We start from the raw sequence: 25779 nt of genomic DNA, 5'->3' as shown, positions 1-25779 counted from the left end.
CACGGTGCCTGCCCAGTATCGCGCTGCTTATAATAAGCACGAGGGGTGAGCGCAGGTCTGCTACCTGGCTTAGCTCCACCCCTCGTGTGCCCCCCCCCCCAAAAAAATTTGGGGCTGTCTCTCGTACCTGTCGCACTGCCGTGCTGCCTCCTCATATCGCCGCCGCTCAGCTTTCGCTGCCTCCAGCTCTGCTTTGGGGCGGCGATATTCCCCAGCCTGTGCCCAGGGTCCCTCTCCGTTCAGTATCTCCTCCCATGTCCAGGAGTCCTGTGATACCGGCCGCTGTTGTTGTTGCTGCTGCTGCTGCTGTCGTCGCTGTTTTCTACCACGCCGCTTGGTCCTTGGTTGGTGGGTGATTCTGTCACGGTCGTCCTCCTCTTCGTCTGAAGAGGAGAGGCGAAAAGGATCAGAGGACCAATATGCGGCGTGGTAAGTGTCCATGGTAAATCTTTAATAACGAAAGACTGAACACTATACAAGAGAGTAACAAAACAATAAACCAAATTCGACCGTGAAGCTACAAAATGAGACCTGTGCTGAAACAAGCCACTAACATAGACAATCACCCACAAACAAACAGTGCAACCCAGGCTACCTAAGTATGATTCTCAATCAGAGACAACTAATGACACCTGCCTCTGATTGAGAACCATACTAGGCCGAAAACATAGAACTGCCCCAAAACATAGAAAAAACAAACATAGACTGCCCACCCAACTCACGCCCTGACCACACTACATAAATACAAAACAGAAATAAAGGTCAGAACGTGACACCTCAGTTTTCTCCTATAACAGCCATTAAACTCAAACTGTTTTTAAAGTCACCATTGGCAGTTTCTTGGAAATTTCTTGCATGGAATAGCCTTCATTTCGCAGAACAAGAATAGACTGACGAGTTTCAGAAGAAAGGCTTTGTTTCTGTCCATTTTGAGCCTGTAATCGAACCCACAAATGCTGATGCTCCAGATACTCAACTAGTCTAAAGGGCAGTTTTATTGCTTCTTGTTAATGATGCAATCTTTGAATATTTGCATGAAAATCTCACCAATTGGATGGAAAACTAGTTTATGGTTTTGGATTGAATACTGTTTTTGGACAATTCATCATAAAGACACATATACACAAAAAATAGTGACATAAGTGAGCAGTTGATGTCTGTTTTTATTATCAATATGCATCCCTTTATTAAGATTTATTCTAATGGCCCATATAATGCCAAAAACATAGAAACCACAAATTGGTCAAAAAAAGTCATACAGCTTCTTAAGTGTTATATCTTTCCTCAAGAGAAAACATTTATCTTTGTCTCTTTGTTCCTAAACGGTACAGGTATATAAAACGATTTGTTTTCAGATCTCCATACAGTGCTTTAGAGAAGCTCAGAATAAGTCAACTTACAACACATTAAGAATAAGGGGCACATTTTTTCAAATGTCTCAGTGCACACGGCAGTTAAATATTTGAGGTTGTTACTTCTCGTTCCAATTGCTAGAGAACAATTCCAACTAGTTAAGTCAGTTTGGCTTTTTGGTCCATAACAGAACTTGTACAACTATGTTCCCAAATAACTGACCTTATTCAACAGCTATCTGAAACATCAGTATAATGTTAAAACCTGCTATGAAATGTAACATTTTATCTATTTAGAATTTTGCAGTTAGTTGAATACAAAAGGAAGATCTACAAAGGAATAGAGGAATCTGCTAAATGAAAATGTCCCCATTTCTTTTTAATTTAGAGTAGTGATCAAACATGTACATTGTACTGCAACTTTAGAATTCTCCACTTGCAGAGGACTTATGTTTTCAACACAATGCATTTATACAGAGGAATGTTGATTGCTCAGTGCAATTGAACTGCACCCAAATCCTCTTTTCACCAGTCCATTTCTCTAACCACTTCATCACTTAACTAACCAAGGCCATCATAAACAGTAGGACTAAACATTTCCATTGAGTCAGTCATAAGTGCATGTTGTTTTTGAATGAATCAGCACAAACAGTGCAGCAATAGAAGTAGCATTGTCAGTCAAAGTGAATGTTCAAGGCAGGTTGGAAATGAACACAATGGTAACCACCATTTCTTTAAAACAGTTACTAAACAACATCTAACTCCCAAACCACCCAAGCTCAACCTCAGCACTCTAAATCCAAGCAGGTGCTTTTGACAGGCTCTTCTCTCTACAACAGGCATAGGTACATTGTGGCCTTAACATTGGTTGCTTATCATTTTCACAACCTATTCATCAATTAATTCAGCTATAATTGGGGCCAGAATGATTTACTTTTAATTTATATTACAAGTAAAAAAGTACTGTCTCATATGTCAGAGCATTCCGAAAAATAAGGCAATGTCATTTCAGCTGCCTAAACAAAATGTTTAAAAAAAAAGCTGAAAAAGTACATTACACCCCATTACTCATCTTGCATAGCAAAAAACACCAGTACAATCCCATATTGAAATGTTTTAAACCATCATACTTTCACAAACATGTAGATAGATTTCTGGATAGTGGAAGTGGCTGTCATTGGAAAGGTTTTCAGATGAAACGAGTGTTGTTATTGCACATGTTCAGGCAGGCCCTGCTCTCCACTTTAAGATGTTTGCTCCAGTTTCATTATTCTCCAGTTTTACCGGAATGAGGACAAGCAGACAGCATCTCCCAAGGAATGGCAACTGACTGGAATGGCAAATTACTTCTGCCCAATACTGAAGCAGAATTTCTCCTTGGCCATCAAGTAGTGACTGTTGTCCTGGACCATGTTCTAGGGAATTTCACGGCAGAAAAAGGAGCAGTCTAGCATGTGATAACATGACTACATAAACACTACCGTATAGTCACATACATGTGTCTTCTTTCGCCTTGACGAGAACCAAATCTAATGTCCTAACCCTGTGCTTTTACTTTAGGGCTTAAATAGCTAGGTAATAAACAATAATGCATGCAGCCTTGGTTTCAAACATCAGTTCAATAACTGAGCGTAAATAACTCCTCAGTGCTGAAACACACAGGCCGATGTTCAATGGCAATAATTTGGTAGATTTCACTCCTACATGTAGTTGTTCAGTTCTTGGCATGAATGCTTAAAAACATAGACAAACAACAACAACATCCAGCAAGGGGCAAGGAGGAATGTTTCCTCTTCAGCACATGTCAACAAAACATACAACAACCAAACTGCATCAGTGACTGATCATCTAGCCTACCTGTATCTGCAGTCATTCAATAGAGCAATACCAAAAGCCTTTTCAGCACTATTCTCCTTCACTGTTCTTTGTTCTGGTACAATAAATATACATGTGGATATTCACAATGTCATGGTCTCCAGATCTCTCCAGATGAGGAGAGGTTTTAGTGTTATGCAGAGGAACCCGTCCTCTTCAGTGTTTTAGTCAAAGTCAGTGGATCCACTTTGGGAGAAGCTGAGCTAAAAACAACATGTTAAGTTATTTCATATAAGTGGTTGGGCTGCAGACATATACTTAGAAAAACTGAGGAAGCCCTCAGAAATGATGGACCATTCTACATTTTTGTATTATGCCATTTTGGATTTGATTGTGGTCCAAGTTCAGTTGGTGATGAATTTCCAAATACGAGCTTTCATTTTTTTTACACTTTTTATTTTAATTTTTTTTTAAAATGCTCACAGCTTGCTCATTTGGTCAGATAAAACATGTGTTTGTTCATCCTGTGTTATCCATCCATCAGATCTTAAAGTCAATAGGAAGAACATATTTCTTCCCTCTAGTTTCTCTTCTCTCCATTTGTGTCCAAATCCTAGGAGGACACACTCTGGTATGGAGAATTAAGGGAGGATGTGGGGGTGGTTCAGTGGTTAGTGTTGACTCAAGTCGGGGGTGGGGTTTGACTGAAAGTTAAGGGATAAAAAGTTCGGGGGGGGGTATGTGACTAGTAGATCAGTAGTGGTGACTCAGGTTTTGACTGGGGGGGTGTGACTCAGGGTTTGACTGGCTGCAAGAGGGAAGGGAAGACAGAGGATGACTCAAGGCTCAGCAGGAGGGTCAGTCGATCCGTTCTTTGGCGGCATGGAGAGGATGCTCTCTGCCTCTTTGTACATCTGAGGAAGAGACAGAGGTCAATAGAAGCCAGTCAACATGTATTGTTATGAATGTGTGCGTTTACCGGGATAAATGGCACGTCCTGGAAGAGCTCCTGGATGAAGCGGCGTGCCGACAGACGAAACATGCAGTGGGCCAGCAGGTAGGACACCTCAGAGTAGAGACAAATGTCATCGAATGCATAGGGGAACTTCTCCTTGATCCTGTCAAGACAAAAGACACAGGGATATCAACCTCGGTTTGAGTGTGTGTTGTGAAAGGAATGTGTGTGTGTCTTACGTTAGCAGGTTAGTCTCGTGGCCTTTGGTCCCGACAGAGGAGCTGAGGTTGACCACCAGACGCAGGACCTCCTTCCTGAGGAGAACCCTGCCGGCCGGCGCATCCTCTGGGATGGACTTCACTCCTGAGGGGGGAGAGAGAGACCACAGATAGCCAGGAGGTTTAGTCCATTCCTCTTCAACAAACAAAATAACCTTTCGCTTGTGAGAAAAGCATTGTATGAGAGAAAATATATATTTTTAAACACTTACCCAAAACCAGTTCAGTGCTGCGGGTGCTTCCTGGGGAGCCCTGGGACATAACATCACTGCACCCAGACACCCCTGACACTTTGGTTTGGACCATGACCTCCAGGTGATTCTGCACAGGCGGACTGCACCACTCTGAGAAAGGGTGGTCCTCCGTCAAGTCTGAGGGAGAAAGGAGAATTCAATGAAGTTGTTTATTGGTCGCAGACTAAAGTAAAAATAATTGATAAAACAGCACAATGTTCTATATACACACTGAACAAAAATATAAAACGCAACATACAACAACTTCAATTATTTTTCAGAGTTACAGTTCATGAGGAAATAAGTCAAATTAAATTTATTTCAATAAGCCCTAATCTATGGTTTTCACAAGACTGGGAATACAGATATGCATCTGTTGGTCCCCCCCCCCCCCAAAAAAAACAATGGGCCTCAGGAACTCATCACAGACTTTCTCTACATTCAAATCGTCATCGATAAAATGCAATTGTGTTCATTGTGCATGCCAAGTGCATCTGCGGCATTGTGTGGTGTGACAAAACTGCACATTTTAGAGTAGCCTTTTAATGTCGCCAGCATAAAGGGCACCTGTGTAATGTTCATGCTGTTTAATCAGCTTCTTGATATGCCACACCTGTCAGGCGGATCGATTATCTTGGTAAAGGAGAAATGCTCACTAACAGGTATGTAAACAAATTTGTGCACAAGATTTGAGAGAAATAAGCTTGTAGTGCAGTGCGTATGGAACATTTCTGGGAAACTTATTTCAGCTCATGAAACATGGGACCAACACTTTACATGTTGTGTTGACATTTTTGTTCAGTATAAATATAATGTATCTGCAGCTGACCTGGGTGGCTGTTGGATGCGCTGAAGCCAAGCACAGTCAATCCAGTGCAGTAGAGGCAGTTGTCATCGTTGTGTTCCTGTAGACCAGTCTCCTCTGAGCCCAGTAGCTGCTGCTGCTCTGCACGGCTCACCCCCATCAGCTCTGTGATGCTCAGCTGGGAGCGGAGCACAGCATGCCGGGAGTGAGGGCTGGGACCTGGGGGTAGGAGCGCACACACACACACACACACACACGATCATACATTTACCTCTTTTTATTCAAGCGTGTTGGTCCTGAGCGGGCCTCTTATCTCAAGCAGAGCCAAGACCCTGGGGTATTTGTTACCATCGGAGTCTCCAGAGAAGAATTTGGCAGATCTGTCCTCAGAGGGCGGGCTGGTTCTCTTCAGGAAATATGCTGTTTCTTTTATCTAAAAAAACACACGATGCTACAGTTAGCTTTATCCTTAAATATATAAACAACCTCAATTTCTTTGGTAAAATATTTAGAGCACAAGTTAAATTGATAGATCAGGGGGCAGAGTGGGATGAGATGGGGAGTGGAGTGGGCCAGAGGGCTCAGTGCGTCTGGGTTCAGAGAGAGGGGTCAAACGATGGTCACTACCTGGAACATGTTGTTGATGTCCACGGGCAGCGCCAGGCCGATGAAGTCATCAGAGCTGCCATAGGTGGCACTGGACACCATGGATCTCACTGAGGAGGACCGCTGCAGAGTGGTCTGGCTGATGGGGCTCAGCAGATCCTCCTTATCCAGAGATGCAAAACTCAGAGCCTTCAGGAACCTAGAGATGGAGAGAGATACAGTGAGTTAGGAGGCAGGGCAGGTAGTGTGATGGGGTGGGGAGAAAGATAGATCAATACTGAGTAAAAGAGACAAGACTGTACTTATAGAACAATGCAAACATGAGGTAGGTTTGACTCGACTTTCTACATGCAATCAGCAATTGGTTGCCTCAGTCAGGGACATGGTTCAGAAAAAAAGGAGGGCTAGACTTCCCACACCATAATATAGATGAACATTTAGGATGTAGGAAGTCACGTCGACTCAAATGACCACAGCAGGGCTCAGAAGGGCCTAGGGTTACAACATTTCTGTAACTTCCCCAAAATGTTGCCGCTTTGTGGAAACACTTTGTTGCTTTAATGAATTTTGTCTTGCTGCTTTTTGTTCTATGTTGCTCTGTCTGTATGCTATGTCTTGCTTGTCCTATGTTGCTCTGTCTGTATGCTATGTCTTGCTTGTCCTATGTTGCTATTGTCTATATTGTAATTGTTTTAATAACCTGCCCAGGGACTGCGGTTGAAAATTAGCCGGCTGGTTAAAACCGGCACTTTTACTGAAACGTTGATTAATGTGCACTGTCCCTGTAAAAATAAAATAAAATCAAACTCAAAATTAACAGGATTTCTGGAAAAGCTGTGTATTTTGGAGAAGTTACTGGAATTTTGCTACCATAGAAGGGGCACAATAACGTTGATGCCAAGGGTGGACGTGGGGGACGAGGGTGTTGCAGCTTAGCGCCTCCTCTATGGTGTCAAATAAGGAACATCCAATAGAGGAGGGGGAGAGGGAGGGAGGGGTGAGCTAGCGCCTGTTAAGATGTCTGTCCACGCACCGTGGAAGGAGGGCTCTGACAGGCCTGCGACTGGACCCAGCTGACCCACCGTGACCCAAACAGCCAAACCTTTTTACTGAGCACCTACTGAAAAAGGGATCATCAGAAACAGCACACACACAGCATGTTACTCCCATTGAGGGAGGGCAGCTGAGGGCTGAAGAGACACGACTTTACCTAAGATCTGTCATCAGATACAGTTGTTTAACATGATTCAGATACTGTTGTTTAAGAACATGATCCCGGTGATGGGATGATAAGTCTACTGAGGAAGTGGACGACAAAAAAATGTTGTAATAGTTACAAGTGGAATTACTCATTGTTTTGGTTTCAACAAAGTTCCTGGTACATTTCAGCAAATTCCAGAAGTAATTGGAACATTATTCAAGCCAGAGCAGAGGTCAAACTGTTGATCTTGTCATGAGGGAGACGGGACTATTTCCGAGAAATAGTATTAGTCGTGGGAGATTCTAGGAAAATAGTTCCTAGGGGTGTGTGTGTGCACAAGTCGAGGGGGACTGAGTGACTGGAAGCATATGTTTGAATGTGTGTAGGTGTATGTATCAGGGATGCAAACTGCTGAGGGCCCAAAAAGGAGACACTTAAAAAATTAAAAAATACACTGAAACATGCAAAAGAATCCCTGCTAGGGGGAAATGCAGGTTAACTAATTAAACAACAAAGAATATGATCTACATGATCAGTCTCTGTGTGTAAAATAAAAGTGGTTAATATGAACCTAACTCAAAGGCAAAAAATGTAAAGAAAGCAATCCAATGTTATTTGTTGCCTAGACTTTACTGCAAATGACACTCAAGTCTTGAGAAAAAAAACAATACACTAATATTGCAGTTAGCCATGACAGCCTTTATAATAGAACGCTTGTGAACGCAGTTGAAGTCGGCATACACTTAGGTTGGAGTCATTACAACACGTTTTTCAACCACCACAAATTTCTTGTTAACAAACTATAGTTTTGGCAAGACATTTAGGACATATACTTTGTGCATGACACAAGCCATTTTTCCAACAATTGTTTAAAGACAGAATATTTCACTGTATCACAGTTCCAGTGGGTCAGAAGTTTACATACACTAAGTTGACTGTGCCTTTAAACTGTTTTTGTAATGGCTTTAGAAGCTTCTGATAGGCTAATTGACATCATTTGAGTCAATTGGGGGTGTAACTGTGGATATATTTCAAGGCATACCTTCAAACTCAGTGCCTCTTTGCTTGACATCATGGGAAAATCAAAAGAAATCAGCCAAGGCCTCGGAAAAAAAAGATTGTAGACCTCCAACAAGTCTGGTTCACTCTTGGAAGCAATTTCCAAATGCCTGAAGGTACCAGGTTCATCTGTATAAACAATAGTACGCAAGTATAAACACCATGGACCCACGCAGCCGTCATACCGCTCAGGAAGGAAACGCGTTCTGTCTCCTAGAGATGAGCGAAAAGTGCAAATCAATCCCAGAACAACAGCAAAGGACCTTGTGAAGATGTTGGAGGAAACCGGTACTAAAGTATCAATATCCACAGAAAAACGAGTCCTACATCGACATAAACTGAAAGGCCACTCAGCAAGGAAGAAGCCACTGCTCCAAAACCACCATAAAAAAGCCAGACTACAGTTTGCAACTGCACATGGGAACAAAGATCGTACTTTTTGGAGAAATGTCCTCTGGTCTGATGAAACAAAAATAGAACTGTTTGGCAATAATGACCATCTTTATGTTTGGAGAAAAAAAGGGGAGGCTTGCAAGCCAAAGAACACCATCCCAACCGTGAAGCACGGGGGTGGCACCATCATGTTGTGGGGGTGCTTTCCTGCAGGAGGGACTGGTGCACTTCACAAAATAGATGGCTTGAGGAAGGAAAATTATGTGGATATATGGAAACAACATCTCAAGACATCAGTCAGGAAGTTAAAGCTTGGTCGCAAATGGGTCCAAATGGACAATGACCCCAAGCATACTTCCAAAGTTGTGGCAAAATGGCTTAAGGACAAAAAGGTCAAGGTATTGGAATGGCCATCACAAAGCCCTGACCTCAATCCTATAGACAATTTGTGGGCAGAACTGAAAAAGCGTGTGCGAGCAAGGAGGCCTACACGCTTAAATAAATCACTTTACTATTATTCTGACATTTCACATTCTTAAAATAAAGTGGTGATCCTAACTGACCTAAGACTAGGAATTTTTACTAGGATTAAATGTCAGAAATTGTGAAAAACTGAGTTTAAATGTATTTGACTAAGGTGCATGTAAACTTCTGACTTAAACTGTAAATACTGCACTTATATTGGAAAAAATACATCTTAAAGTAGAAATAGAATGAAACAAACAGGCATTCTATTTTTGCTCTGTTATCGTGGCCACTATAGACATCAATCAAGGGCACAAGGCTACATGTGTGCAAAAATAATGTTCACTGAGTAAAAAAAAGTATATTTTTCCCTCACTCACACACACACACGTGTAACTGTCAAGTTCAACACAACAAAAACAATATATTTGGGCTACAGTGCACATTACTACATTGTACACTTTCTGTCTGTGAACATCTGTTCTACAACGTGCCAGCAAAAGTGTAAAAGAGGGAAAGTGTGTGGTGTTCCTTTCACCTCTATAGTGGCATCCAGCTTAAGCCAGGTCCAGCTCCAGCTACACTTAATTCCTGAATCCACTTGTTAAATGAGGAGTTGCTTGTTTTAACCTAATTCTCTCATTTGGAAAATTAACCACATACCGTAGAGGGGAAACATTTGTTAAAACCTGTTTGGGATAGAGGGCAGCATTTTCACATTTGGATGAAAAGTGTGCCCAGAGTAAACTGCCTGCTACTCCGTCCCAGTTGCTAATATATGCATAGTATTAGTAGACTTGGATAGAAAACACTGAAGTTTCTAAAACTGTTTAAATGATGTCTGTGAGTATAACAGAACTTATACGTCAGGCAAAAACCTGAGAGAAAATCCAACCAGGAAGTGGGAAATCTGAGGTTTGTAGTTTTTCAACTCTTGGCCTATCGAATACACAGTGTCTATGGGGTCAAATTGCACTTCCTAAGGCTTCCACTAGATGTCAACAGTCTTTAGAACCTTGTTTGATGCTTCTACTGTGAAGGAGGGGGGAATGAGGGCTCTTTGAGTCAGTGGTTTGGCAGAGTGCCATGAGCTCGTGACGCGCGTTCACGTGAGAGTTAGCTTGAGTTCCATTGCATTTCTGAAGACAAAGGAATTCTCAGGTTGGAACATTATTGAAGATTGATGTTAAAAACATCCTAAAGATTGATTCTATAATTCGTTTGACATGTTTCTATGGACTGTAACGGAACTTTTTGACTTTTCATCTGCTCATAGTGATCGTGCATCATGAATTACTGGGCTGAATGCGCTAACAAAAAGGAGGTATTTGGACATAAAGATGAACTTTATCGAACAAATCAAACATTTATTGTGGAACTGGGATTCCTGGGAGTGCATTCTGATGAAGATCATCAAAGGTAAGTGAATATTTATAATGCTATTTCTGACTTCTGTTGACTCCAACATGGCGGATATCTGTTTGGCTTGATTTGTTGTTTGAGAGCCATACTCAGATTATTGCATGGTTCGCTTTTTCCGTAAATTAAAAAAAAAAAATCTGTCCTATGAGTGTCATCTGTCGAAGATCATCAAAGGTTAGTGATTCATTTTATCTATATTTCTGCTTTTTGTGACTCCTCTCTGGCTGGAAAAATGGCTGTGTGTTTTTGTGACTTGGCTCTGACCTAATATGTTGTGCTTTCGCTGTAAAGCCTTTTTAAAATCGTACACGATGGGTAGATTAACAAGAAGTTTCTTTCATTTGGTGTATTGCACTTGTTAATGTATGAAAAATAATAAAAATTCAATTTCGCACGCTGCCTTTTCAGTGGAATGTTGTCGAGGGGTGCCGCTAGTTTTAACAGATGGTGGTTAGTTCGTTAGCATTTCACACAGATTGTCAGGGTCCAGTAAGCAACTAACGCGTTATAACTTAAGGAACGGCAAGGAGTCGTATACCAGTTAATATTATAGCGAATTGGTTAGGTAACTAACTTCTTTCTTCAGTCGCATACTGCACTGCCTGTTGTTATGTAAACGACTGGTTGAGCCTTGGATACAGCAGCCAGTATTGCTCCAAGCGCACATCACTCGTTCTCTTACAGCCAGTAGTGATCCAAACCTCCCCCCGTCCAAACTTTTCTCATCGGATCTACATGAATCACTTAGGTCACTTATTTTGGATTCAAGACGGCAAATTTCGCCAAAAGGTGACTAGTTTGCATCCCTGATTTATGTGTATGTGCGTGTCTGTTACCTCGTTGGGGTGAGTCTGGAGTCCAGGCTGCCAGTCTTCATGTTGATGGTATCGGTGAAGAGCATGTCTTTGGCTGGGGAAGCCAGAGCCTCGCTGTGGGACAGGGATGAGTGGATCCTCTGCTGCTGAAGCCTCTTCAGCGTAGCGTAGCCCAGCGCATCACGCTGACTGGCGTACGTGTCACGACAACTTGCGTACTTCAGCGTGGCGTAGCCCAGCGCGTCCCGGGAGTTGGAGTACATGAGGCTGCAGTCCGTTAGGCCGCTCAGGGTGGTCAACGAGGGCGACTTGAGGGACTGGGCGCGGCGAGGAAGGGTGTGGGAGGAGCCGGGGGGCACCAGGGAGGCAGAGCTGGATTTGGACAGGGAGGAGAGGTGGGCGGTGTGGGGCTGGGGGGTGAGGGAGGTCAGGGTCTGGATGGTTTGGGCGCTGATCACACTGTTGATGCTGACACCGTCCGTGTCGATGGTGGAGGGCAGGGTCTCCCTGGAGGGGCTGGAGCTCATTGAGCTGATGCCGCTGGTGGTCGTGTCCGTGTTGAAGCTCTGACTGCGCGATTTAAACTGAGTCCCCCCGCCTCCTCCGGACGGGCCATACCCGGCCAGGCGCTCCCGGCTAGCCTGTTCTCTCTGGTTCTCACCCACCCCTGACCCTCCTACCCCCACTGACCGGCCTGGCAACCTCCCCTCCCCCTCCCCAAAGCTGGGGGTGCTGCCCCGGTTCTCAGATGCCTTGGTGCCCACAAAGGAAGTTTCTAGGTTGACAGAGGGGCTTTTGGGCAGGTGGCCATCATTATAGATTGGGAAGACGTCTGAAGATCCAAAGATGTAGCTGGGCTCGGTGACGGTGCGTTTGCGCCTCTGTTCCCCCTCTACCCCTCCTCTGCGGCCCCTGGGAATGCCCTTGGGGTCGCTGTTGCTGCGGAGCTTCTTCCCAGATAGCGACAGGGAGTGGAGGAGGCGGTTGCGGAAGCGGCTGGAGGCCAGGAGGTTGAAGGGGCTGCGGTCTTTGTACTTGGGTCTCATGTACATAGGAGGATCGTCCGACAGGTCACAGTTCTCCAGCCTCTCATCGTCCATGATGTACATACCTGGAAGTGACCTTTCACGGTTAATAATCAAATCAAATAGTTTTTGTCACATGCACCGAATATAACAGGGGTAGGCCTTACTGTGAAACGCTTCCAAGCCGTTAACCAACAATGCAGTTAAGAAAAAAAGTGTTAAGAAAGTATTTATTAAAATAATAAAATGTACTTGGTAGTTTGGGGTAAACATTTGGAGATACTGTACCAGTTAAAATCAATTAGAACTAGTTGCACAATGACGACTAGAGACTTACTGGGTTGTGTGGAGTCACTCTCACTGTTGTGCATGGAGCTGGTGGAGTCAGAGGCGAGGCTGAGGCTGGAGGGGACAGAGGACAGCAGGCTGGGGGGGTTGGGGTGGGGCTCCATGTCATCAGGGACAACGGGCCACAACGTCCGGCGGCTATGTCTCACAGCGTCCCAGCCGTGCTGCTTCAGCATGTCACAGCCCTGACGCGTCTTCGAGATCAGCCCCAACACGTACAGACACGTCCTACACAGAGTCAGACATTACAGAAAGGTCCTGGACAGAGATAGAGTAATCTTACGGGACAGCACAAGCATATTGCTTCACTAGAAGCACCTTCAATATGAGAGTTTCAAACATGAATACGTCTTACCCTCTGACGGAGAGAACCTCACAGTGCAGAGCCAGAACCACTATGTCAGGGATCACCCCTTCCTCTTGCAGGAGGTTCAACCCCCAGTTTGACGACCCTATGTTACCCTGGAAACAAACAACATTAATTCTCATGTTATTAGGAAAACGATTTCATGGGTGAATCATGTCAATAATTGGCACATAATTGGGAAACTCCTCGAATTAGAATAGATGTGGTAGTTAGTCATTCTTAATTATACTGACCAAGGCCCAAAGTGCTGCCTTAAGCTGTTTAATGCCCTCCCACTTGTCCAGCATTGGGGAGCGAACAGTGTAGCTTAGGTCAGGAACCACATTCTAAAGAGAAAGTAAGAAACGAAAATGGTATAAATGCATTATGCCTGTAGGACTAATTGCTACTTGACCAGTGTAATAGTGGGTGGTTCAACTAGCTGCAGTTACCTGGACTTCCAGTAGATGGCAGCCTGTCTTGTCATGGACAAGCTGGCTATACAGATGCACAGGAAGATAAACATTTGGCCTCTGTAACCTTTGGTTGCTTCGACGTACATAGTTGTCTCCGTCGACAGGTTTACGGTACGTGGTGAGAGCCTCGTTCAGCTGCTCCTCTATCATGTCCACATATTTCAGGTTATACTCCTACAAAACATATACGATGACATAAAAACTCGACCAGTTTTTTTATGCGCTCATGCGACAGCCATAAAAAAGATGCAACTCATAATTTATTACATTGTTTGCTTGAGTATGAATGTACCTTCTGCCATTTCTCTAGCTGCTTGGTGACGTAGCCCCTCTCATTGAGGTAGGAGAAGCCCTTTGGAATGGACAAGAACCTGGAGAGAAAAATGACAGAGGTTAGAGACAAAAGGACCTAATACAGACTACAAATAAGAGCGGAGCTTTCTCCCAGCAGCTTACCGTAGCAGCAGCAGGACACCCTTGTCCCCCAGGTGTGTGAGAGCTGGCTTCATCTGGATCAGAGCATGGAGGTTTGCCTGGAGGAAAAGAAGATACATCTCAGCTAATACACTACCGGAGTCAAAAATGACTGGATTAAACTAAATTACAGACCGTAAGGTACAGCAGTGACCAGGGATGACATAGCAAGACACCGCAACAAAAACTCAGGCCCCTCATTCCTCACCTTGTCCTCGCAGGCCTCATCCAGTATGTCCAGTGCCTCCATGGAGATGGTCTTGTTGCGGTCGTGGAGCTGGGTGACCAGGAGCTCGATGCCCCAATTACTGAAGAACTCCACGTTGGCACGCAGCAGCACCCGCAGGTGTTTAGTGGCATACAGCCTGCAGTTCTGTGGTACACAAACAGACGGTAGAAGAGGACAGGCTAGAGACAAAGACAGTATGAAGATTGAAGAAGCAGTTTTAGCCAATAGAAATCACCCCCGATCACACTTGTAGCACATGTCATGGCGACGTTGGCTAGCTAAGCTCACGAGTAGAAACACGTCGTCGGGTGCAACGGTCATCTCACTCCGAACTGTGCATGTGCAGACCGTCAAATCAATCCTTTGATGTTAAATAGTTTTTGACGAAGATTCTAACGTGTCGGTTTGCCACTTTCAACGAGGTTACTCGTGAACTACTACAGACATTGGCTCAAATCTACATTCTGCCTTTTAGATTGAGGTTTAATGAACAACTAAGGAAGAATTGTTCACTACTCTGATTGACTTCTCAAACCTCAAACCCCGGCCTGGTCCGTTTGGTCTGGTTCACGGGTGTTCCCGAAAGTCTTGCGATGTTATGGAGTTATTGTCATTCTGAAACCCTAACACATACGCTCCATTTAAAGCACAACAAACCAAATTGCACATCACAATAAACAAATGAAATACAGGTAGTTTCTTTCCAAAAACTTGTGCAAGCTCCTCCTCCCTCTCTATGAAACCAAGATTGATCAATTATTGTGTGAATTACATCTGTGCGTTCTCAGTGCAGGAGGTGGTGTTCTTACGTCAGTGGCAGCGGTGAGGATCTTGGACAGGATGACCCTGGACAGCCCGTCACGGCTGTAGTCCAGTGTGGACACAGTGAGCTTCAGCAGGTGGTCCTGACTCTTCAGTGTACAGATGTTCAACAGGCTAGTCGGAGAGCACAGGGTCACTGCACTGCTCAAGTACCATACGCACAACAACACAGTGACTTGAGTGAAGATGAAGTGGGAGTGAAAGAGGACAAAGGAAATGCTCTGCAGTAGCTTACAAAGACAACAGGCACCTCTAAAAATGGGCCTGTTGAAGGTACTAGGGATCTCCCAAGATAGAAAAAAAACACCCGGAAGAAACTGGTTTGAAAAATAAAAAAATAACACACTAATGGACATTGAGAGACTGACCACTGGAAGACACTGCACTTCTCCAGCATCTTGACGCCGTGCGGGTGTGAGGAAAGAGTGCCCAGGAACAGGAAGTAGTGCTGGCTGAGGGTGGTGAGCAGCCCGTTGCTCTGGAGACTGCGGTCGGGCTTCAGCCCCGAAGATGATGAGAGCCATTGGACTATGTCCTTCACCAGGTCCTCCAGGTACACCTGCCCATCCTGACACACAGAAACATAATGTTCAGGTAATGTTGGATATGGTGAGAGAGGTCAAAGTAAGGTCATGTAATTATTTGATTATCAAAAGAGATCAAAAAACCCTCTCACCTCATCAGACTCCAGGAGGAACTCAATGAACTGGCATCCCACCACAGTGAGCTGCCTGGCTTTGCTGTGGTCCAGCTCCAGGCTGGCATACAGCTTACTGCTGGGCTTATAGAAGAACAGCAGCCTGCGCACAAACCTGCAGAGAGAGAAGCCCAGCGTCAGTCAGTCAGACAGAGAAAGAGAAGCCCAGCGTCAGTCAGTCAGACAGAGAGAGAAGCCCAGCGTCAAACAGACAGACAGAGAGAGAAGCCCAGCGTTAGACAGACAGACAGAGAGAGAAGCCCAGCGTCAGACAGACAGACAGAGAGAGAAGGCCAGCGTTAGACAGACAGACAGACAGAGAAGCCCAGCGTTAGACAGACAGACAGACAGAGAAGCCCAGCGTTAGACAGACAGACAGACAGACAGAGAAGCCCAGCGTTAGACAGACAGACAGACAGACAGAGAAGCCCAGCGTTAGACAGACAGACAGAGAAGCCCAGCGTTAGACAGACAGACAGACAGACAGAGAAGCCCAGCGTTAGACAGACAGACAGAGAAGCCCAGCGTTAGACAGACAGACAGACAGACAGACAGACAGAGAAGCCCAGCGTTAGACAGACAGACAGACAGACAGAGAAGCCCAGCGTTAGACAGACAGACAGAGAAGCCCAGCGTTAGACAGACAGACAGACACAGACAGACAGACAGACAGACAAGTCCAGCGTCAGTCAGACAGAGAGAGAGAGAGAAGCCCAGCATCAGACAGACAGAGAAGTCCAGTGTCAGACAGACAGAGAGAGAAGCCCAGCGTCAGTCAGTCAGACAGACAGAGAGAGAAGCCCAGCGTCAGACAGAGAGGAAAGGCAACAAAAGAGTCAAACACCACAAGCACATTCCCTTCATGTTACCTTTGGTTTGGTGAAAAAAATGGTTGTAATGTTACTTACTTGTGTATTTGTTCATCTTTATTGCTCCGCAGGTTAACGTTGGGCCACTGCAGATGGGTAAAGGCAACATTGAAGAGAGACAGTACTGAAAAAGAGACTGTAATAAGTTTGGATTTATTGCAGTCCTGCTCCACTCACCTTCAGTATTGTTGCGATGAGAACCCAGTTCCAGTCCAGGTTCTCTTTGTGGTTCAGGATGTGGCTGTCTCTCAGGTTCATCATGAGAGCATCCTCAGTGTCCTGCAATGCAAACAAGGACAGCATTTCAAATACCACCACAGCAAATCCCAGATGCTTTTGTTGCAACACAGGGACATGGTTTGATATGTACCTTAATGACAAAGATATCTCTCTGTGGTCTAAAGTGCTGGTCTCTACAGTAGTGTGAAGCCTTTGATTTGCGGATGATGTGGTCCAGGTACAGGCTATTGGGTTTGGGTCCTTTCTTCTTCTTCTCGTGGAAGCGCTTCAGGTAGTTGACCGCTGCACTCGCCCGTCTGAAAAAAGACAATAGATGTCGTGCCATTGTCAATAACACAAAATCCAAAGTATTTTATGGGACTCTCCTGTAGCATATGCATTGTTTAATGAAGATTAGGGTAGAAAGTTTCATGTAACTATAGTCATACAGTCTTTGCTCCTGTCTGCTACAGAGTAAATTCCTCACAACGGTCCCTGTCTATAGTGAACTCACAGTCTCTTCTCCTGGGCGATGTCGAAAGAGGCAGCCTTGTTGATGAGTGTGGGCAGGCAGTGCAGGTGGTGGCTGTGGGAGTGTGGGAGGATGGTGTTGGCCTAGGGGAACAAAAATAAAACAGTTACAAGAACCATGAAAAACAAATTACAAACGGACACCAAAAAAATAATAATTGAAAACGAATGTGTCAAAAACTGCTAGAGCATATCCTCTGGTCCAGAACTTTGACCCCACATAATGTTAACATCTTAGAGGACAATGACTTGAGTTACCATGTGAAGCAGTTCTCCCAGTAGAATGATGGCTCGCACAGCGTTGTTGTCATCGGTGCTTGTGATAACCTCAATCAGACCCTGTTGAGCGGTACACAGGCTTTACACGACAGGCAACAGTGGCTTGCGTGTGGGATCTTTAGGTAGTAACAGTGACAGATATCCAACAGCACTATTTGGTTGAATATACACAAACTTATTGATCCTCTGACATTGATGACCACACCTCAAGAAGTCCACTCTTGATGAAGGCAGACAGTACCAAAGCCAGGTAGTTATCCATTAGGTCAGGCCTGAGGGGGCCGACAGAGAACACTGAGTTTATGCAGAGAATGTGTCCCATAATCATGTGTAAAGGAGAGTTGAAATTCAGTGAATTTTTTATATTTTTTACCTTGACCGAGCTCGATGTGGAAGGATACATTTGGCTTCAGAAGCCACAAAGCCGTCTGATAACCTCCAACTGTCTTGGAACCTACTGGGGTCTACAGGGGCAGTATAGAGACAAGGACACCTTGTGACTCAATAATATATGGTACATGAGATGCATGATAAGGCGGTTAGAGGTTATTTACGTGAACAGTGACATTGTACCCACCCACACTGATAAGTGCTTCAATAAAGTCTGCGGTCGCAACAGGCATGGGGAGCCAGAATATATCATACATCACCTCTAACAAGCCTTTCTGTGGGAGATTGAGAGGAGCCATGTTTACTTACACACAGTCTAATACTGACTCCATTATCCCCTAATTAAAAATGTATAACATTTTCATGAGGAGTGGGAAAATAATATTTTTTAGGGGAGTGCTCTACATTAAACTGAGTGACATTGTTATCTGTGTTTTTGAGCCCAACCATAGAGCAATCTCGAGGTAAACTTGAGGACACTGCATTCCTTTTGACCTCAGTTGTCACATGCTGATAATGTCCATTTGATGCTATGCTTACCCTTACTTCCACATTTGGTATACAGAGCAGGCCAATAAGAGATTGGATTCCAGAGTTGCCTGTCTTGCACAGGTTAATGATGCCTGGGGTGAGATTGCGACAGAAAGAGAGCATAAGGTCAGGTAAGAACACGTTCATACCACATCACTAATAACATATATCAAAGCTATCAGGGTATATAGACACTCAGACTCATAGATGACTGAATATGAAGGATTCATGTTTACCTGACCAGGAGCGAAAGGAAGCAACTATGGACATCTTACTGGCCAGGAATCGAGCTTCCCTGTCTTCCCTGGTGTGGACATCAAAATGCATGATTAACATTCCCCAAAATTATTGACAGTACAGTAAAAAACAACACCAGTCAAAAGTTTGGACACAAACTCAGCAAAAAAATAAACGTCCTCTCACTGTCAACTGTGTTTATTTTCAGCAAACCTAACATGTGTAAATATTTGTATGAACATAAGATTCAACAATTGAGACAAACTGAACCAGTTTATGTTTTGCATTTCGGTAGGCCGTTTTGCATTTTGGTAGGTCGTCATTGTAAATAATAATTTGTTCTTAACTGACTTGTTTAGTTAAATAAAGATTCAATAAAATAAATAAAAAGAGGATAAGTTCATTAGTTACCAGCCTCAGAAATTGCAGCCCAAACAAATGCTTCACAGAGTTCAAGTAACAGACACATCTCAACATCAACTGTTCAGAAGAAACTGTGTGAATCAGGCCTACATGGTCGAATTGCTGCAAAGAAACCACTAGTAAAGCACACCAATAATAAGAGACTTGCTTGGGCCAAGAAACACCAGCAATGGACATTAGACATTAGTGGAAATTTGTCCTTTGGTCTGATGAGTCCAAATTTGCAATTTTTGGTTCCAACCGCCGTGTCTTTGTGAGATGCAAAGTAGGTGAACAGATGATCTCCGCATGTGTGGTCCCACCGTGAAGCATGGAGGAAGAGGTGTGATGGTGTCAGGGTGCTTTGCTGGTGACACTGTCTGTGATTTATTTAGAATCCAAGGCACACTTAAGCAGCATGGATACCACAGCATTATGTAGCTATACGCCATCCCATCTGGCTTGTGCTTAGTGGGCCTATCATTTGTTTTTCAATAGGACAATGACCCAACACACACCTCCACGCTGTGTGAGGGCTATTTGACCAAGAAGGAGAGTGCTGTATCAGATGACCTGGCCTCCACAATCACCTGACCTCAACCCAATTGAGATGGTTTGGGATGAGTTGGACTGCAGAGTGAAGGAAAATCAGCCAACAAGTGCTCAGCATATGTGGGAACTCCTTCAAGACTGTTGGAAAAGCATTCCTCATGAAGCTGGTTGAGAGAATGCCAAGAGTGTACAAAGCTGTCATCATGGCAAAGGGTGGCTACTTTGAAGAATCTCAAATATCAAATTTATTTTGATTTGTTAAACACTTTTTTGGTTACTACATTCCCTATGTGTTATTTCATATTTTTCATGTCTTCACTACTATTATACAATGTAGAAAATAGTAAAATAAAGAAAAACCCTTGAATGAGTAGGTGTGTCCAAACTTTTGACTGGTACTGTATGTAAAATCCACACTTACTTGAGTTGCCCCTCTGATGTGTCTGCATTGTGTCTGTAGTGAAAGTCTGTGTACGGGGCCAGGATTTGCTGGAAGAAAAACAGAACGAGAAAAACTAAAATAATCAAATGAATCAAATTCCTATTAATGAATGCTGCTCGAGCGTGTATTGTCAGTACCTCGAGCTCCACATCTGAGCGCACATACTGGCGTGTGTGTGGGTGGTTGAGGAGGTGTAGGATGGTAGTGATGAGTGCCTCGTTGATGCGGCTCAGCTGACAGTCGATCACATTCTTCAGAATGGTGCTGAGACCACTCCTCTGAGCCACCACCACAGGGTTCTTCACAGCTGCAGAACAAAGGAATCACACAGGGTTTAACCAAAAGATCACAAATAGATACGTGTGTGGGCACGTGTGGTGCCTCACTCACCAAGTTCACAGATGATGGCGATACAGACGCGCACCATGCGGTCTCGCTCCTGTAGCCCATCTTTGCCCACGGCAATAAGGGAGTTGGTGACAGACGAGGGGAAGAGCAGTGCATTCACTGTGATCATCTGTAGGGGTCAGCAGAGAGGGGACAGTTCAGAGTCTCACATAGTAGTAACAGCGTGATAGAAAGATGTTGACTAAATAAGTAAGGGATCATCAACGAGGTTTTTTTCCATACGTTCTATGGAAAAAAAATGAACGACGTGAAAGGTGTGTTCCACAACGTGGTAGCGGAGTGGAATTATTTTTCCAGAAAATGTATAGAGCCCTGAGTTGATTATCCCTTTCATACCATGGCTATAATTTCACACATGCCACTATAAATGTGTTTATTTACCGTTCGAGAAATGTGTTCAACATCCACTGAAGTAGCTAGAAAGTTTACTAGATAGCTACAGTAGTTGCCGTGGTAACCAAACAAACAGACTTGCTTGATTAGTCCGAGCTCGCTATTATGAAAATCGAATTCAACAATATCAATACTGTTTTCAATTCGACTTTCAAAAGCAGCTCAAACAAACATGTAAAAATTAATTGTACCGTGCAAATATACTGTGTGTTAAAGGGAAATAATGCATGCTTTGGAATGCCCTTCAAGCCAATCAGAAATGAGTATTCAAGTTCAACAATGTCATGGTATAAAGATTGTGGCTCTAATCCTGGACGCTGATTGGTTAAAACCGCATTCCAGCCGGTGTCTATTCCACAAGTTACCACCGGCTAAAGCTATCACGTTGAAATGCCCATTTACTCTGTTCCATCTGACTGCGCAATCCACTGTCTCATCAGCCCAGCCAGACAATTTATAAACTTGATCTGCACTGTAAAAAGCATCTAGACATTACCTCACATTTCTTTTTAGACTAACATTTAGTTTTCAACAGCGGAGATTTGTATAAACCTTGCCCTCTCTGACATTTGCAACATTGTTTCAGTATTGAAATTCGATCTCCAGTTGTCCCATAGTAATGAACGTGTAGGGGTCGGGAGTCAGGACGAGACAGGCAGGCAGCTTTTCTCAGCCAGTCGAAATCATGAATCAGCATCATTTTTATGTATATATATATATATATATATATACACAAAGAAATGTCAATAGAAAACAGGTCAAACAAAACAAAGTGCAGCTAGTTTGCAGTCTTTCCAGCTTCAGTTTGAAGTGGATTGTGTTAGCTTTCTGGCCCTCAAACCATCACGGTCACCTAATAATCCCCAGTTTACAATTGGCTCATTAATCCCCCTCCTCTCCCTTGTAACTATTCCCCAGGTCGTTGCTGCAAATGAGCACGTGTTCTCAGTCAATTTACCTGGTAAAATAACGGATAAATAAAATTACAAAATAAAAGCTGTGTTGTTGGCAAGCTCCTCTGAACAATGTCCTGACGAGACAGCACATCTTCTATGCCAGGTGAAATCACGCATCATTAGCTCATTCTTATGGATGTATCCAAATAAATGTCACTCGAAAACAGCTTAAAACAAATGCAAATACTTTGTTGTTATTCTGGCTGCACTGTTTGACGTGACTGTAAGATAGCCGTAGTTTGCTAGCTAGCAAGCAAGGAATAAGAACATTGCCAGCCAGTATGGCAACAGAACATTTAGAACATCCATAGATACAGAACAGAAAGACTTAACGACTGGTTTGCGTCTCTGGCAACCGAACCAATAGAACGAACGACCAGCTGGCTCAGGTAGACATCCTAGATTTGCGTCGAGACTATATCTTGTGGAAGGATGAAACAGTACAAATAAATTCTGCAAAATAACGTTTATAATGAATATATGTAAATCATTATTTGAATATATTGGTAACCCATTGTATAAGTGATAATGCTCTTGAAGCCGGTGTTTGGAGGATATATTAGCATGGTTTGCCGATCTTTGATTTCATCTTGAGCCTAACAACACCCGTGCCAATATATCCTCCAAACACCAGCTTCTCTGGCATTATCACTCAAATAACTGGTCGTACTTCGAAATCTTACTGAATGGTACACTATGCATGAAATTAATTTAGTTTGGGAGAGGTTGGGGTGTCTCACCTTTCGCACCAGCCTGAGAGCCTGTGTCCTTTCCACCTCATTGCTTTGCTGGATGTCTATGCACCTGGAGAAGGACATACTCAGTCACTCAGTGGTTGAAAGGTTAAGTGGGCTCAACATTGGGATAAGTCACACACACACTGTTCAGATGTAGCACTCACCTGGCGATCAGGTAGTCCACCTGAAGACGGAGGACCTTCTGGAGAATAGAGCTGTCTCTGATCAGGTAGCGTAGAGCCCTCAGCCCTGCAGCTCGCACCTCCTTAGCCTCATTTAACAGCGCTAACCGGAGACTAGAAAAGGGTCAGGATGGGAAATGCGAGGGGGAGAGAAGAATAAGGAATAACAAACAAATCAGCACTTGACTTCATTATAATGGAAAATTCATTGTATAGTGGAACTGAAAACAACATAGGCTGTCATTGAAAATAAGAATTTGTCTTAACTGGCTTGCCTAGTTAAATATAGGTCAAAGAAAGAAAATAAATCAGCTGGTAGGGGGCCTCCTGAGTGGCACAGTGGTCTAAGGCACTGCATCACAGTGCTAACTGTGCCACTAGAGATCCTGGTTTGAGTCCAGGCTCTGTTGCAGCCGTCCACGACCAGGAGACCCATGGGGCGGTGCACAACTGGCCCAGTGTCGTCCTGGTTAGGGACGGTTGGGCCGGCAGGGATGCTCTTGTCCCATCGCGCACTAGCGACTCCTGAGGCGGGCAGGCGCAATGCACGCTGACACAGTCGCCAGGTGCACAGTGTTTCCTCCGACACATTGGTGCGGCTGGCTTCCGGGTTAAGTGGGCATTGTGTCAAAAAGCAGTGCGACTTGGCTGGGTTGTGTTTCGAAGGATGCACGGCTCTCGACCTTCGCCGCTCCCGAGTCCGTACGGGAGTTGCAGTGATGAGACAAGACAGTAACTACCAATTGGATATCACGAAATGGGGAGAAAAAGGGGTAAAAGTAACAAAACAAAAAATATAAAGAAAAAACAGCTGGTACTGTATACGTAGCACCACTGAAGATTAATTTCTCGAAAAAATCACCAGATGACGATCTCTTCATGTGTAAACCCAAGCTTCTCCTCTGAGTGGCCTGCATTGCAGAGAAGCTGTGACAGACGGAGACAAACATACTCGTAAGAACACATTCAAACATAACAAATCAAACGTTACATACACTTAATGTCTGCTGAGATGCTGCCCCACAAACCTTTATGAAGTTGTTCAGGTGACCGAGTTTGCGCATGTTGGAGACTCCTTGTTGCTTGGCAACATTCTGAAGGATTTCCCGAAGGTTGTCTGAAGGATCTGAAACGAAACATCAACAGGTACAATGAACTGAAAGGTTCTCTCACTGGTTTACAACTCTGTTCCAATGCGTTACAGTAACAGAACACACTGTGTTCAGGAGAGACCAGCATGACTAAGCCTCATTAATGAGTGGGACCGGAACACTAAACTAGAAATAGAAACACATTTGGGATCAGGGCATTTGGGATTTCTTCACCCGAGTGAGCAATATAAAATCTTATGCGATAAATCAGTAAAACATTACTATTCGGCAATAGTCCGAATGTGCTATTCTATGCTTCAGTCAAGTGACTTCGGGTTCAGAGTGTCCATGAGGAAATCTGGGGATATCACTTGGACAGAGTGTTCCTGTAATGAGGACAGTTAAGATGCCAACATGTATATTTAGCTGAATTGTGGTGGAACTGCTCTGCTGTGAAAACCCATTGCACTTCAGTGACCAAAAAAAGCACTCAGTATTACCATATCATCATACTGTTGATCAAGGTTGTGGCATTTTGAAGGTGCAATATGATTCAACTAACTTTTGAAAATGCCTTTAGGGGCTTACTGTTACATCCATCAGTTTAACAGGGGAGCTACTATCCTAAACTCGAGGTAAGTCTGCCTACGTCACTTTTTATGCAGTAGCTACATCATTTCAAACAATAACTAAATAATTTGTTTACAAACTCTCCCATGATGAAAAACAAACAATACAATACAGGCCCTTAACATTTGGATTATGATGATAAAGTAGGAGTGTGTTGGAGTTTAGCTTCAATAAGGCATGGGCCTATTCTGCAAATAAATCAAGGAAGGGACTTGGACACATTTCTCTAGTAGAAAATCAATGGCATTGAATTAGCATTGAATTGCATTCAAGCAATATGCAGTGAGCTAGAAACATTGAATGACACTAGCTAATATCCAAACCATAACATGCATCAAAACAACAATGTCGTGATGATCATGTTTTGAATTGCTGCTAGCTATGCTACTTAGCCAGGTTGTCAACACAGTTAGCATTGTAGCTAACTAATTAAATGTAAATAAAGGGAGTTACCATGTTCGGCCATTTAGTAGCAAGCTAGCGGCATCCTACTAATAAATTAGCTAGCTTCGATTCAATGCTGGGATGGTGACTCCAAGCTCCAATCTGATTCACCCACCTCTGGAGAGATCGAGTGGTACATTTTCCTCCCCACTGTCATTCCGACCTGTCAAAGCAAACCATACACACCAAGCATTAACGGTTAGCAAGGAGCCAGCAACTAACAGGTACAATGAAAGTTCCGCTTTGTGTTCTGGAGGGTTGCTAATCTCTGGTCCAGACTGACATATATATTGTCTCACCTCGCATCCGAATGCTTCGACTCGGACGGCCTCGGATGCTGACCGCCATCTTTACGGAATCATTCAACACCGACAGGACCGGAATCAACAAGGATTATCGCGAGAAATTCCACACTCATTGCCTCTTTATCTAGCCCAACCACAGTATATGGGGCTGTAGTATTTAATGAATACTGAAATAAAAGGTATTTCTGCACCATCTATTGCAAATCATTGTAAATTCAACATTTTCATGATTCGAGGACAGTGCCATTTATGACAACCGACATTCGGCAATATTTGCTTTAGTTTCTGTCAGGCCCATAATTCGCTCAGATCTCTTGGTAGCTGGAAATGTGTCTCCAACCTAAAACTGAACCAAGTATACATTT

General features: G+C 43.8%; 1 protein-coding gene across 4 annotated transcripts; it reads right to left on the bottom strand.

Annotated features, from left to right (window-relative positions):
• Positions 1 to 1145: 1145 nt before the first annotated feature.
• LOC110523779 (rapamycin-insensitive companion of mTOR) lies at positions 1146 to 25776 on the bottom strand. 4 transcript variants are annotated; one of them, XM_036977475.1, is made up of 38 exons: positions 25409 to 25776; positions 25225 to 25272; positions 23973 to 24070; positions 23807 to 23871; positions 22927 to 23058; positions 22766 to 22829; positions 20659 to 20785; positions 20406 to 20575; positions 20248 to 20315; positions 18872 to 18939; positions 18645 to 18727; positions 18292 to 18379; positions 18088 to 18178; positions 17920 to 17986; positions 17694 to 17774; positions 17419 to 17519; positions 17056 to 17221; positions 16863 to 16964; positions 16725 to 16771; positions 15796 to 15931; positions 15488 to 15687; positions 15107 to 15233; positions 14277 to 14441; positions 14051 to 14127; positions 13887 to 13965; positions 13571 to 13768; positions 13373 to 13465; positions 13128 to 13234; positions 12762 to 13000; positions 11421 to 12510; positions 7078 to 7164; positions 6066 to 6243; positions 5787 to 5871; positions 5463 to 5657; positions 4613 to 4771; positions 4362 to 4485; positions 4147 to 4285; positions 1146 to 4081 (listed from the first exon to the last, which is right to left on the bottom strand). In XM_036977475.1, the coding sequence occupies exons 1-38, from the start codon at positions 25455 to 25457 to the stop codon at positions 4007 to 4009; spliced, it is 5268 nt and encodes a 1755-aa protein (XP_036833370.1). In that variant the 5' UTR covers positions 25458 to 25776; the 3' UTR covers positions 1146 to 4006. The 4 variants fall into 4 exon arrangements, with proteins under 4 accessions (XP_036833370.1, XP_036833372.1, XP_036833371.1 ...); XM_036977477.1 differs by lacking the exon at positions 7078 to 7164 and having other exon boundaries at positions 25409 to 25771; XM_036977476.1 differs by lacking the exon at positions 25409 to 25776 and having other exon boundaries at positions 25119 to 25258.
• Positions 25777 to 25779: the final 3 nt, after the last annotated feature.

This window comes from Oncorhynchus mykiss, chromosome 5 (assembly GCF_013265735.2).
Source record: "Oncorhynchus mykiss isolate Arlee chromosome 5, USDA_OmykA_1.1, whole genome shotgun sequence".
NCBI classification, from domain to species: domain Eukaryota; kingdom Metazoa; phylum Chordata; class Actinopteri; order Salmoniformes; family Salmonidae; genus Oncorhynchus; species Oncorhynchus mykiss.
Note: the sequence above shows the minus strand (reverse complement) of the source record. Positions and strands in the feature narration are given on the sequence as shown.

Coding starts and splice junctions, on each gene's coding strand:
- LOC110523779 (XM_036977475.1), bottom strand. CDS start 25,457: ATGGCGGTCAGCATCCGAGGCCGTCCGAGTCGAAGCATTCGGATGCGA. Junction 22,830..22,926: donor GTGGACTACCTGATCGCCAG/GTGAGTGCTACA, acceptor GTCCTTCTCCAG/GTGCATAGACATCCAGCAAA. Junction 13,235..13,372: donor AGGCAGCACTTTGGGCCTTG/GTCAGTATAATT, acceptor GTTTGTTTCCAG/GGTAACATAGGGTCGTCAAA.